The following is a 15,408-nucleotide window of genomic DNA, read 5'->3' as shown; positions in this document are numbered from 1 at the left end:
GGAGACATATGGACCTATTTTGAATTTGGCAGCTCTTCTATTAGTTCTCTGGCTTTATGTAGGTTAATTTCTTTTCTTTCAGCTCTTACATTATTAAAATGGGGATAATAATACTTATCTTGCAGAACTATTACAAAAATTAGCAATAATACATGAGAAGTCGCTAGCAGAGTACCCAGCGTATTAAGTTTTCAGTAAATGGTAGCTATCACTATTCTAGTGATTAATGTGGAAAGTCAGTGTCTGCAAAAACAATGCATTTAAGACAGGGTTTTGTTTTGTTTTGTTTCTTTAAGACAGGTTTTGTGTAATTTACTTTTAAGAAGTCACTAATGAGGACTGAATATTGTTAATATTTATTACAAGTTAAACTCATTTTAACTCTACAGCAGATATCAAGAAAATTTAGCTCTTACTTTAGGAAATTACAATCCCAGCAATACAGAGACAAAAACACTTTCTTAGATAAAAAAAGAAGTATGATATCTGAGAGAAAATGCCTCAACATTTACACCTGTCCTATTTTTTCATTGCACAGAACTTTCATTTTTCAAAGCTTTTTATGAATGTTATTTTTGATCATGAAAGGCTTTATGAAAGTGATGTTTTATAAAAGACAGATGGCTGGCTGGATCTCATAAACGAAGTCCGGTTGGGAGAAAAGAAATGCATTTTTTTAATCTTTTCAAAGATATTAAAAACACGTTAATAAATAAAGCCTAAATGATCAGTGTGACCTTTAAGAAAGTATGTGAAAAGATTGATTTGTCAAATTTATAAAATAAATACACAAGTCCTAAGAAAACTACTTCTGACTTACTGTAGGCCTAACACAAGGACCTATTAAATCAGTAATAGAGTTTAAAGTTAGGGAGTTAGGGAGTTAGGGAGTAAACCATTCTAAGCTTAGGTATACTTAATCAGCTTAACCATGTTAAATAGCATTACCTCCCTGGTTTTCTTCTTTTTGTTTCTGTGAAGGAAAATGCATGCATCTACATGATCATAAAATAATCTTTAAAAAGTTGTAATACAGCTCAAATAAAATCAATTAAACTATTTTAAAAAGATTTTGAACTCTTTCCACTGTAAGACTAAAATATAATCAGTCAGTTAAATGAATATAAAAAGGTTAAGAAGCATAAATGTGATCTGTGTTCTCAAAAATGTACTCCCTATGATTAAACTCACAAGACTTATAAAACAATACACCACGCTGTAATAAGTTCTCAAATTTTGGGAAGAGAAAGTGCAATCATAGAGAAGATGGTTGTGATCCCTGTGAGCTTAAATTGTCAAGAAATGGAGGAAATGGGACTTAAGAGGAGGAGACAAAAAGAACGGAAGATAAGTATGAAATCATTTAAGAAAGGATGTTCAGGAGACAGCTCGAGAACCAATCTGGAGTCAGAGTAAGCGCTGGAGAGTAAGATTCATTGAACTGGATTACAGGCTAGCTTTAAATTTGATTTAATGTAGGCATCCCGCAATCTTGAAAAAGAGAGTCAGAATGAAAGCAGTACTTCAGGAAAATTATCCTACTAAGGTTGGTGGAATGTAAGACACCTGTCAATTTTTAAACGTGAGCCCTGGATACATCCTCAAATTCCAAGGCTATTTAAGGTTTAGGTAAAATTCCCAGGGATGTTGATTCAAATGTTAGGGTTTTCTTGGCTTTGGCAATTGTGCCTTTTTGTGAAATTTAAAGTATAAACATAAATAAAGATCAGCCCTCTATTAGAAAACCTAAAATGTCAGATAAGACAAGGTCAGGAAAAGAACATTACTGTTGGGCATTATGGTAACTGTATTTTATCCATTGCCTCCAGTTCTCCTAATCTCTGCAATGTAATGCTGATAATATTAATAATGACAACACTTATTGGGTTGAGCTCTACAAAACTGTCAATATTCAGCATTTTTTAACCAATTATTTCATGTGGTTCAACCTAATATGTTGCTGTAATTGGAGTGATTTCTCTATTGTCTCTCATGAAGGCTGTCAGCAATCCCACCATGTTGTTTTACAACTGAAGAAAGTGGAAGCAAAAGAGTAACTTGTCCAAAGTTAACGGGAAAACAAAGTGCTAAATAAGTATTTGACTTCCCCTTCTAAGCTAATTCCATTGTATCATACATGGCCCAAAAATCGTTATAAAAGTAAGGTGAAATATATTTTAGAATGAGAAAAAATATATACATATATACATTCACATAAATATCTATGTAAATCCACTTCATATTTTGTGTATGACATTCTGTCATCCTTCTATTTTCTATATGAACACACACACACACATCTCTTTCTCTGGCAATATTTCTCCTTTGAAATGTCTTATTTGAAAAGTCTTATAAGAAAGGATATATCATTAGGAATAAATATTTTCTTATTTATAACAGAATACAATCAATTTGAGATAAGGGGAGATTTTTTTAAAAAGCTCTCTGTACCATCTGGATGTTCTTTAAAAAAGGTTAATGTTATGAAGAGAAGACCCAGAATAATTCTATAAAAAGAATTAAAATTGAAACTCCTCGTAAATTATTTAATGGGAGTAAAAGCTATGAATTTAATGATCTGGAATAGTCACTTAAAAGTGTAAAATTCTAGAATAGATACAGTTTTGAAATAAGAGTATAAATGAATGAGTAATATGATCTAAAGCATAAAGATATTGGATGCTATTTTTAGAAAGACTCACAGCAGGTTGAATAGATTAAACATTTGTATGAAAAATCTATTGATGTCTCAAAATTACATGCAATAAAATATGAACAGCTGGTTCTCTTTTATTGGTTTCCGCACAAAAATGATTATTTTCTACTGAGTAATTACTGACTGGTTTATTTCCTATTTCCATTTGCTCACATTTTAATGTCTCTAAACGCTTAAAAGAGGTCATTCTTTGCAAGTAAATGTGTTTGAAATGATTTTTAAAAAGTGTCAAATTTTAATACCTTTTCAATCATTGGTTAAATATATATTACACTCAATTTTTCCAGGACAATTTTAAATTGAAATAGTGCCAAATAAAATAAAAACTCTTAGATAATACCAACCGTGGTAACTGAGCACAAAAAAGCCACTTGTTGTGAAATCACTGTGAAATTTGATTAGAATCTGATTTGAAGTGCTATAGACTGATTCCAAGGCTGTATTGCCACTGAATTGCCCAATCTGAGGTGAGTTTTGGTCTGGTCCATCCCTATTAGAGAGAGACAGAGCAGGGAGGGGAGAAAGAGATATTGAGATTGGTTTTTTTTTTTTAGAGAGTTTTGCACAAGGTTTAAAGAATATTACATATGAAATGGCAAAGAGGCAATAGATGAAATAACCAATGATTAGGGCCAAATCATACTGGAACATTATGTTTTTTGGGGGGGTAATGAAAGGCACCCATATTTGTTATAATCAGTTCCATTGCCCCTGGTGTTTTGAACACAACCCATATGGTCCCAAATGCTTGAATTTGCCCTCCTTTTAGTTTCTTCAGAACAATCTTGAAATTAAATTGTTAAATTTTGAAGGACTCTTGGAACTCATCCAGTAGTTCAGGTAACCAGCTGTCAATAATTAATTCAGAGATTTTCTTTATAATATGTTCTAAATAAAGATGTTTCATTAACAGGATAATTATAATGCAAATATAATTAATAACAAATTATAATGACAGAAATTCAATCATATTAAATAATTATGATTTGAACTTAGTCCTTAAATATCACTGGTTTTATAAATAGATAACTTTGCACATTAATTTAATAATAAATTTAACATCTTTTTTAACCCACAAAATCTTTTGTTCTGTGTAGCTGCTTCATGGGCAAATGAGTCAAAACCTGTTTCTCTTGTTTGTCTCGTTCTACAAAATACATACTGTCACCCTCAGTTACACCAATTCAAATATCAGATGGGATGACAATTTGTAAAGGACTGTGATATGTTTTCATTCCTACCTAGTTTCACTGATATATAGAGTTGAATCAATCAATAACAATGGTCCTGGCTTACCATACAGTGATGAAATCATAGATTGGTTCTGTTTGAAGGACAGTGAAATTGATGTAGATTCCATTCCCAGGGGGTACTCTCACAAGCCAAAAACAGTCTTGAAAGTTAGGATATTCATCAGGATACCCAGGAGAATAAATGGTGCCATTCATTGCAGTTATATTTCCTCCACAAAGAGCTACAGAAATGATACAAAAAACTATTAAAATAAAATGACAATAAACTGATCTTAGAGGAAAAAAGCAAACATTTCATAACATTTAGCAGTATAAAATACACTTATATTATGTTCTTACCTCAGTTAAGATATACAAAATTAGGTTGGCAACCATGAACAATATGTAGTCTGCTTTTATTTATTTTTCAATATGTGGTATGTTACATAGTTATTATTACTTATTCATAGATTAGTAAATTAGATTTTCTTCCTTTTTCTCAAATACTTTATCAATACATACACTGTTCAACTTCCACCTTATATCAGGTATACATTTAAAGCCTTATAAAAGATTTAAGTTCTTTTAATTTAAAAGGATTTTTAGAGAAAATGAGTCCAAATTCAGTAGCAATACCTGCATTAGTGGCTTACATAAGAATGATTATTAAACACAATCCCATGCACCCACCCAGACACACACACACACACACACACACACACACACACACACAGGAGAAGCTCTAAAGTGTTAATGAACTGTAGTCTTACTTCCAATGGAGAAGGTTGGAAATCCTGCCAATAATGATAAAATCAATTATTCATTTTGGAACCTTAAGGATTTTTATATGGGTACTAACTATAATTCTCAACTGAAAAGAAGACTGTATATTTAGCACACTATTTGAAGAAGATGACAAAAAAGAGTGCCAAGACCAGAATTATTAAACACAGATGATATCAACTAAAACATAGCTTCAAATTAGAAGCATACCTTCACACCTTGGAAGTGGATGATTCCAATTACGACTCACTCCGTGAAGGCAAGTGAGAGCTGAATTTCCGATTAGTGTGTATCCAGGGAAACATTCAAATGAAATGGTTTGACCCACAGTAAAATCACTGCCAATTACAAAACCATTTCGAAATGGACGTGGATCAGGACAGCTTTGCAACTGATAGGCTGGAAAGGGAAAAAGAAAGACGTATTTCCTTTCTGAGTATCAGAAAGACCACAGATGGGTACTATTTGCAACTTGCAAAATAGATGCAGTGCTGCTTGTCTTTGGTTATAAATAGTAATTCAGGTTTATAATAAATGATGTCAGTGGCAGTGTGATATGAATTTCTTCTTGTCTATAATTTTCATATTTAAAATGTTAGTACAATTCATAAAAATGCATCCAGTTTCTTATGCAATCTATCTAAATTATAAGTTTTGATGAAAATGTAAACGACTCTCAAAGCCACAATTTTAATCTGACACATCTTGATTCCTTTACGTAGAATGCAGTTGCTTCCTGGTTTTATTGCATGTATGCAGAATAAAATAAGCATATGCATAAGCCTAATTCTGAGTCTTTTTAAATTTGTTTTTTTTTTACTATTTTTTCCTCAAAACAAAAACAAAAGCAAAAAACTATAGTATCCCTCTGTTGGGTTTCTCCAAATAAATTATTTAATAAATATGAAGTATTAGGAAATAAGTTTCCTTCTAATACAAATTTTGTACTTCAGGTATCATGATATTTTTAGCATAGTAGTATAACTATGTGTTTATTTGTTCATATTCCTCTTGTTCTGTGTGAAATCAAAGCTTCTGTTTTGTTTACCACTGTGAACTAAAGGCCTTGTCCATTCATAGAGTAGGTACTTAATGAATATTGCCAAGTAAATTTTAAAGTTATAAACAGTACAAATATTCATATACTCATGCCAATATGATTAATATTTGGGACTTTGTTTTCAAGAATAGTAAAATTGTATTATTATTAATAATATTTAAATTACCAACAATCAGAGGCTATTTTCCATTAACCACTAAGTTCTAAACTTCCCAAATCAAAAGATTGCATTTGCAGTTGAATCAGTAACCTTAAGCTGTTTATTAAAATGTAACTCAAGGGGCGCCTGGGTGGCTCAGTGGGTTAAAACCTCTGCCTTCCGCTCAGGTCATGATCCCAGGGTCCTGGGACCAAGCTCCGCATCAGGCTCTCTGCTCGGCGGAGAGCCTGCTTCCCCCTCTCTCTATCTCTGCCTGCCTCTCTGCGTACTTGTGATCTCTGTCAAATAAATAAATAAAATCTTTTAAAAATATATATATATAACTCAAATGTTTAAGCTAGACATTTCAGAATTAACAATTTCCTTAAGATACTAAGTGCTTTTTTCCTTAGTCTATCTTTTTTATTTGAATTAATATTCCACACATACAAAAAATCAAAACCAAAGGCATCATTCCAATTTAAGACGAATGTGTATCATTTGATTTTTAGGAGTTAGAGTATATCATTCTATTAAACAAACCCTTTCAAATTTTTATTCACATTTAAAAGATTTTATCCAATTTTATTGAGATGCAATCAATATACAGTGCTGCACGAGTTTAAAGTCTACAACATGATGATTGAACTTCTATATATTGTGAAATGACGACCACGATAAGTTTAGTTGACTGGATAATTTTGAATAGGATAGACTCAGACAAATGTATGATCCTCCAATAAGCTCTGTAACGTTTTACCCTCCTATGTATTTTAGTTTAATAAAGAAATAAAGGAAATAGATTTTAAATTTTCAGGAAAAAGTCCTCACCCCATAGCATACATAATACAGAACTTAACTGACTTCCAGTAATAACATTAATTTTGGAAGGAAGTTTTCCAGTTTAAGGTTACACTTGATTGTATAATATACATTTTTCCAAAATTCAGAAAGCTCTTAAAATCTGATCACAAAAACATCCAAAAGTAATGATGATTCTTTGAATCTGTATAAATTAACTTATTTCTCAAAAATGCCATTAGCTCAATAATAAAATATATAAAACTATAGATAGTTTTAAAATGAAATATAATTCACAAATAATATCTTGTGATCTATAATGATGTAACACATGTCTATAATGTCAACAATATTAATATTATATCAATAACAATAAAAATCCTGTATCTTTTATGTTTTTGTTATATAAATAATGAATCTTTTTTAAGGGCACATTGACTGAAAATGCAGTTAGTAAAATTCAAATTCTAGTTATACAGCATTCAAATAAGAGCATTATTTTGAGAGGCAGAAGGAAAAAGAGGGAAGAATAAAATGATGAAACCTAGTTTAAAGTAAATAACAAGGTGCTTGGCATGGGCCATAAACACCTGCTAGAGAAGGACTACAAATATAGCTCCAAGTCTTCTGGCAGCAAATAAGAAACTTAATCCATTGCCCAATTGGTTTTGAAATAATTAAATTTCTTGGGAACATGGTTGATTCCGTACTGAGAGGTGGCAGAAATTACTTCTATTTTATGTAAATGATGATGTGTGATATTGTGTTCTTAAGTAATGTATGCAAGCATAATGCAAATTATAATTATTTTAGACCCATGTAGTTGGAATTTATGACGTCTATTTTAACTACTCTTAAATTTCCTTCTGGGTATATGCTTTTATTCAGCAAATATTTATTGTGTTCTTACTTTGTAGACCTTGAAATATATTGACAAATAAGACAAAGGTGTCTGTTCTTGTGGAGCTCACATTCAAAAGTATCACATACTCATAAAATCTTTTAATAATTATGGCAGAGCTGCAATTAAATGTTATTTGATTAAAAGTTGCAGTCATCAGAACTACATTGCATAAAATATAATCATAACTTTAAATGTTTAATTTTAGTCTTAAAAGTTTAAAAGTCCTAGACTTTTAAAATCTAAAATAATATAATCATAAAAATACCTAAAATGCACTAAATATTTAATAATAGTATACTTCATGTCATATATTTTACATTTCATCATATAAAGTTAAAAACAATCTGGGAGGTACTATTACTAACTATATTATGCAAATGAAGAAATGGAGTGGAGCTCTAATCTATTTGAGATTGCATCTGGAGAGTCAGAGTCTATTCAAAAGAGATAAAAATCGGGGCGCCTGGGAGGCTCAGTGGGTTAAAGTCTCTGCCTTCGGCTTGGGTCATGATCCTGGGGTCCTGGGATCGAGCCCTGCATTGGGGTCTCTGCTTGGCAGGGAGCCTGCTTCCCTTACTCTCTCTCTCTGCCTGCTTCTCTGCCTCCTTGTGATCTCTGTCTGTCAAATAAATAAATTTTAAAAATCTTTTAAAAAAATTTTAAAAAAGAGATAAAAATCTTGTCAAAGTATTTATTTTATATTCTCATGGAAATAGAATGGAATGAAAGAATGTCATATTATTCCATCATTATAAAGCAAAAGAAAATTTTACACAGAATATATGAGTACTGCAAAATATTTTCAATACACTTATTTTAATAGAAAAACAAAGATAAATCTTTGATATCCAGTTAACCTTGCCTTGGCTTGCTTAATTTAATTGTGTATTAATACTAATTCAATCATTTTTTCATGGTTAGAATTTTCCAAGGCCTCAGAAAGACATCATTTTCCCAATACAGTTGCCTGAAAATTGCATTATTAAAAAAAAAAAAAAAAATCTTCCTAATTTAGGCTTGCCTTGGTTTAGGCTTTCTAAAACACAATATAGAAAATACTTAGAGTTAGTTAAATTGCTAATAGCGGATTTGGAGCTAAATGAGCTTCCACTTTTTGTTAAACCTCTCACCTTGGTATACAATGTGGAACCCTTGTTTGTTTTGTGAATAGTCACTGTGAAAATACAAACTGGTTTCATGAGTCGTACTAAACAGGGAAGATGGTATTTGAGGACCACTAAGCCGGCCAATAACAGTACTAGTTTCTGAGGATCCACTTCTTACTTCCAAATAATCATGTATGGTTTCTGTAGAAAAATTGACAAACTGGAGATGTACACCTAAAGAAGAAAAGCAAACAATACTAGTTTATTGGTTTATCTGATTGAATATGCACACGTTTATTCACACACTCCCATTAATGTAGTTATATATGTTTCCATGTAGGTCACAAGGCATATTCTCAAGTTCTCGGCTATGGGTTTGCCCTTTGGCAGGAAACTAGCTTTGTCATAGTTCAAAGTAATAGAATACTGCTCTCATATGTCCACTAGTTGACCTAGGGGAATTTCTTTCATTTTGCTATAATGTCACCATAACAAAACTAACCAAAAATGTGGCTTTCTTGCTCTTTGATACCATTTAAAATTGGATTAAACAATTTTTAGAGATAAAAAAGCCATTTGGTGTATTTGTTCAATTTGAGGCCAAAATATGATTGCAAAGTTTTCATTTATTAACATAATACAATTCCACAATTCCATTAGAAAATCGTCATTCATCTATGGGGGATACATTAACTTCCCCAATATAGCATTAGAGGCATGCAATTTATAAATGTGTTCTTTTACTAGTTCATAAGAAGATAACGCTAATTTTTATATAATTGTCCCAGTAAAATCTAGTGATCATTGTTATATGCTGTAATATTGCAATATAGTCTCAAAATTTATATAAACATAACTAAAATACAAGATAGTGAAATGTTTCTAGAATGGAAAAAATAAAATGAGAGCCTCGTTGAGGTATGCTTACCTAATTAATATTCAATTTTAGTGACTTACAAGGGTTTTTTCAACTATCATTCTCCAAATTGTTAATAATAAAATCTGGCATTTATTTTTTGCTAGACACTTTCTTAAGTGTTTATACATGTTATTTATTTAATGTTCACAGTTACTCATGAGAATAAAGAAACCGAGGCACAGAGAAGCTAAGTAATACACTAGATTATACAATGACTTAAAAGACCTGAAACTCAAACTCAGACACTCTTGGCTCTTGGACTCTTGCTTTTGATAACTACATTGGAGTTCTCAACTAAAGTCACATTTTGTTACTGGAAAAAGAGTTCTACAAAAACTTTTTGTTACATGGGAAAAGATTTCCATGGGCAAATACATTTGGGAAACACTGGGAATAGGATTTAAAATATTACTCAGGTTTCTGTAAAATTATACAAATTTCTTAGAAATTTGAACAAGTTATCCTAATATGGGAGGCTCCAAGAATTGCATATTTCTTTCCAAAAATTTCCCAAGCCTCCTTTTCACAAATTATCTTGTCAATAAATGTCTTACAGACACAAGAGAATACCTTTTTAATTTTTGATATGTATTCAATATTCTTTTCAAAAATTACAAATTATTTTTTTGAAATACAGTAGAACTAATTTTTGATTCAACCAAAACTCAGAGAACAATGGTATTATTTAAATGTAATCAAATCAGAAACTGTCTCTTATGTTTTCATTTTTAAAACAGAGATGTGTATTATTTCTAATTTTAATGAACTCGGTTTTTCTAAAATCAAGGAAGTATTAATGACAGGTAAGCTGAAAATGATGATGACTCTATTGAAAATATGTTTAATAATTTATTTTAAAATAATTCAATTGGGGACGCCTGGTGGCTCAGTCAATTAAGCTTCTGCCTTTTGCTCAGGTCATGATCCCAGGGTCCTATGATTGAGTCCTGTGTCTGGCCCTTTGCTCAGCAGGGATCCTGCTTCTTCTCCCTCTACCTGCCTCCCCTCTCCCTGTGCGCTCTCTCTCTCTCTCTCTCTCTGACAAATAAGTAAGTAAAACCTTTAAAAATATATAAAATAAAATAATTCAGTTAGCTCCATAAGCAACATGGGATGAGCCCTCTTAACTGGCTGGTAAAAGACACATAAGAATAACCACACAGGTTCAAATCTCTTACTCATTTATATCAGTATTGTTATTCAGTGAATGGACATAGAGTTTGACTATAACTTCAAAGTAAGCACGTTTCCATGTAGTAACCAGGATAATCCTCACTAAGAAGTCCTCCAACATCTTTCTGTGGCTTCCTGTTTTCCCAAAACCTTGGGCCAGTCAAACTGCATTCAGGTTGGTTGAATTTCTTCAGTTTTCATCTGCATCTTTCCATGTGTCACTCTGTTTACCAGTAATTTATTTCCAATTCCCCACAGTTGGACCCTCTTTGTTGGGCTGACTCTTACTTATCTACAAAGTCACAATTTAGGAATTACTTCCTTTAGCAAGACTTTTATGCGTTTCCTGGATAAGGCATCCATTTCCTGGATGTCTGTACTAATTACAGTCCTGTAATCTATTCTAGTTTATTGAATAGCATATTTGACAACCTGTTGCCTCTTCATGACTATAACTTATCTGGGGAAAGATACAAAGTCTGTTTCACTATGCATTTTATTCCCATTTAGCATAGTACTTGGAGTTTAACATGCACTCAGAAGGAAATGTCAAAACTAGTTTTCTGTGAATTTATGTAAAATATTTAATTATGTAAAATATTTAAATATGAATTTTAATTCATATTTATTTAAATATAAGTTTTAAATTCATAGATGGTTTTGGGTAATAAGGTACTGAATTCAGTTCTCAATAAGTGAGATAGTACCTAATTTCTTAATTGCTCTAAATCCACCAGGTTTGTGTGTGGTTCAGGGAATCTACTCATCCTTATCTTCAGTGATTTAATAAATAAGACTTTCTTGCATCTAGCATTTCTAGTTATGCATATATAAACCCAAAGGATATGAAGCTGCAAGAGAATATATTAGTGATAGAAGAGTGAGAAAGAATCCATGAAATGTTATATATATAATGCAATATACCCAAAAACTGATAATTGTATTATTAAAATTAGAAAGTATTACATCTACATAGGTATTTAAACCCAACATTAGAAATTTGTACTACTTTTAAATGTAAAATCTTATTTATTTGGAATGAATATTAGATAAATTTGATAAATTACCAGAAACTATTTATATATATATATATATCACTTGGTTATAATAATAAGAAGAGAGTTATAAAATGGAATATACACAAAAATCACATTGAATTTACTATTGCCACATACATCAAAATCAGACTAAATCCAGACAAATCAACTGAAAAATATCAGAAAGTTACCTATCTACGTGCCATCTAACTATGAAATTAGAAAAGGCCCATATCTCTTCAATTATCCTAGTATTTCAAGTGAAAGATATTTGATTTCAGCAACCAAATTTGGCTCAGGCAATTCAAATTTCACTCCTCAATTTATATAACTATAGGCAATCCCAAAGTAAACTATAATTTGTGAGTTTTTACCAGACCTTGATATTTCTTTATAAGGATGCATTCATGATACAGAAATCTTTCTCACATGTTTTTATACATACCGAAACCTATGGGCAGCTTTATTGTCCATGTGCAATCTAAGCTGCTAGGGTAGTTTCCAGGAAACCCGGGGCTGAGGATCACACCGCTGAAATCTGACATTGCACCACCACACTGAGCTACAAAAGGAGAGGTCCCATGTAAGCGAGAGTAATGGAATACTTTACTGTATTAAAAACAAATTGAAATCATTTCAAGTCTTAAGTCTGAGTTAAAACTGTTTGACATAAATTTTAATATTGTCAACTCTCATTCACACCGTACACTAGTAATCAAATATAATCAATTGACAATGCATTTTCTAAAATAGCTTAAAAAGACAACATACTTCCTTCCTCAGCAATAAATGCAAGCTAAATCAATTATTGCCCAGCAAGAAGTAGCTTATGTGCAGTGAATACTATCAAACAAGGAGCATCTGTCCTTTTCCATAGCAGGCAGTTTATTTCTTATCCGTAAGTACCTCTAGGAATGTTTTCATTCATTCCAAAGATGACACAATTTAGAAAAAAAAAAAATCAAGCCAATAATATCCATTCTAAATACTGTATTCAAAAGGGAACCCTTTTCCCAGTCTTCCCTCCTTCTTTTTGTGAGAAGGTTAAAGAGTTTTTTTTTTTTTTTAAATGTTTATTTATTTGATAGAGATCACAAGGAGGCAGAGAGGCAGGCAGAGAGAGAGAGAGGAGGAAGCAGGCTCCCTGCCGAGAAGAGAGCCCGATGTGGGGCTTGATCCCAGGACCCTGGGATCATGACCTGAGCTGAAGGCAGAGGCTTTAACCCACTGAGTCACCCAGGTGCCCCGAGAAGGTTAAAGAGTTTTAAGAAAGAGATTGGTTTCTATTGGTAATATGTCATGGATTCACACAACACACATGGGATATGGCTGTCCTTTATCCTAAAAAAATCTAGACCAAGCCTAGAGAAAGAAAAAACAAGATGCACGCCAGTTTGAGAATTTCGGCATAATTTATAAATGTGCTTATTCTGGAATCTCTACTATATTGATTTGCTATTAATAAATTAGCAAAAACTACAAGAACAGATAATTAGCCAAGTTCATGATTACATATAACTATTTAACATGTATTAAAAGAGTCATTGCATTTGAGAAACTAATTCTTGCCTCTAGAAGTACATTTTTATTATTTCATCATATAAGGACTAAAATACACATTTGTTAATTGTGGGATTAAGAATAAAATGTCATGGGGGCGCCTGGGTGGCTCAGTGGGTTAAGCCTCTGCCTTCGGCTCAGGTAATGATCTCAGGGTCCTGGGATCGAGCCCCGCATCGGGCTCTCTGCTCAGCAGGAAGCCTGCTTCTCTTCCTCTCTCTCTGCCTGCCTCTCTGCCTACTTGTGATCTCTCTCTGTCAAATAAGTAAATAAAATCTTTAAAAAAAAAAAAAAAAAAGAATAAAATGTCATGGTTGTTCATCAAGTTTGAAAATTACCTGTATATAAAACTTACTTGCAGTTACATTCATTTATTTGTTGTGAAGAATAATAAAAGATAGATACTCAAACTTCAGATTGTATATCATAAAAGCAAATTCAGTAAAAATGTCATCAATGTTCTGTATATCAGTAACCTGTTTGATAGCTATTTTAACTATGTGAACTGAATGAATTATATCATCTTACCATTTTGTGTGTATCTATATCTATATATGTGTGTGCATATATGTATATATAAAATAATAAAGCAGTAGTCATATAAACCTTTCTTTCCATTGAGATCTAAAGATACACCTGTGCATTTTTTCATCCTTCTGAAATCTCAGCTCATCTATCCTCAAACCAGATTAATTTTCAACATACAGGTACAATTAAGATTCAAAAATTCCTTTTTCTAAAATTTGACTGTTCATATATATTCATCACAGAGTCTGATAATTAATGAGGTGTAGAGAAAATATTTTGGCCATTCAAAAATATTTTAAAATTTCTGACAAGACTGCATTGTAGGTTTGTTTCGCTTTATCCAGAACTTGGGGTAAAAGAACACAAGGACTATCTTCTCTCTTGCCTTCAAAATCTTGTCTTTCACATGCTCATTGTTCCTTCAATTCTACTACTTTCTTTCTCTTCAGATAGGACCTGAAAATCCTGTCCTCAGCATTGCTCACCTTTCTAGAGTTTAAATCGCAAAATCAGAGGAGAAAGAAGGAAATAAAATGAAGAAGAGATCATGAAGGAGAAAGAAAGGATGACAAGTCATGAAACACATAAAAAAGAAACCCCAAAATGCATCTGCCTTCAGCTCTGCATTGATGCTTGTTTTCCCTATGTCTCTGTGATTTCACACACTCCTGGGTTTTTAATGACAATTTTGTGTGTTCTCCCAGTGACTCTGTACTAGACTCTATTTTGCCCCATTACACTCTTATTAAGGACACAACTATAGCATCCATGGTAAACACAACCATAGTCCTCTAAGATAAGATCATCTTTGATTATTCTTTCTGATTTATCTCTATTACCTAAAAATCTCAAGTGACTTTTCTTTCCATCAACCAGAATATCTGGCAGATTTTTATTTTCCAGTCCACAAGGCTGTACAACCTTTTTACCTGATCACTAGAGCTTTAAGACATTCTCTGAATCAGCCTTCTGCCTTCAGTTTCTCCTTATAATATGGCCATGATAGCACTTCAAGTACTTTGTCTATCAAATACAGTACAAGTTTATTGTCAAAATCTATAAAATGCAAAAAAGTGACTGAAAAATAAAAATGGCCTCTAATTTTACTACCCACAGATAACCTATTACCCTTTGTATTTTTTCTTCTGCAGAAAAAATATATATGTGTGTATTTATACAGGTATGCATGTAATGAAAATAGGCTCATACTGTGAGCCATTTTAAGCCTTTTATACTTAACTATATATTGTAAACTTTGGTCATATCATTAAATATTCCATTATTATGCAGCTATATGCAATGACATAATTAATTTAGGTAAAAACCTAAGTAAACAATTAGAAATGTATGAAAGAATGCTAAAAGACTTATAAATGTGTATCAAAAGATACAAAAACTAACCTCGAATAAAAAAAATAATTACACAAATTAGACTATGCTATGTGGCTGA

General features: G+C 32.0%; 1 protein-coding gene across 2 annotated transcripts in view; it reads right to left on the bottom strand.

Moving 5' to 3' along the window:
* Positions 1-15,408, bottom strand: part of LOC111146567 (CUB and Sushi multiple domains 3) — a 1,261,269-nt gene that overhangs the window by 96,710 nt on the left and 1,149,151 nt on the right. For both annotated transcript variants that reach the window (XM_022502159.1, XM_022502160.1), the window contains 5 exons: positions 12,316-12,432; positions 8,766-8,975; positions 4,942-5,130; positions 4,013-4,190; positions 3,061-3,206 (listed from right to left, as the gene is read on the bottom strand). In XM_022502159.1, coding sequence (XP_022357867.1) covers positions 3,061-3,206; positions 4,013-4,190; positions 4,942-5,130; positions 8,766-8,975; positions 12,316-12,432 — 840 coding nt within the window. The remainder of the gene's footprint in view (positions 1-3,060; positions 3,207-4,012; positions 4,191-4,941; positions 5,131-8,765; positions 8,976-12,315; positions 12,433-15,408) is intronic.

The sequence above is a fragment of the Enhydra lutris genome, unplaced genomic scaffold (genome assembly GCF_002288905.1).
Source record: "Enhydra lutris kenyoni isolate GAN:26980312 unplaced genomic scaffold, ASM228890v2 scaffoldscaffold14, whole genome shotgun sequence".
In the NCBI taxonomy this organism is placed as follows: Eukaryota; Metazoa; Chordata; class Mammalia; order Carnivora; family Mustelidae; genus Enhydra; species Enhydra lutris.
This window is presented reverse-complemented; position numbering and strand designations above follow the sequence as displayed.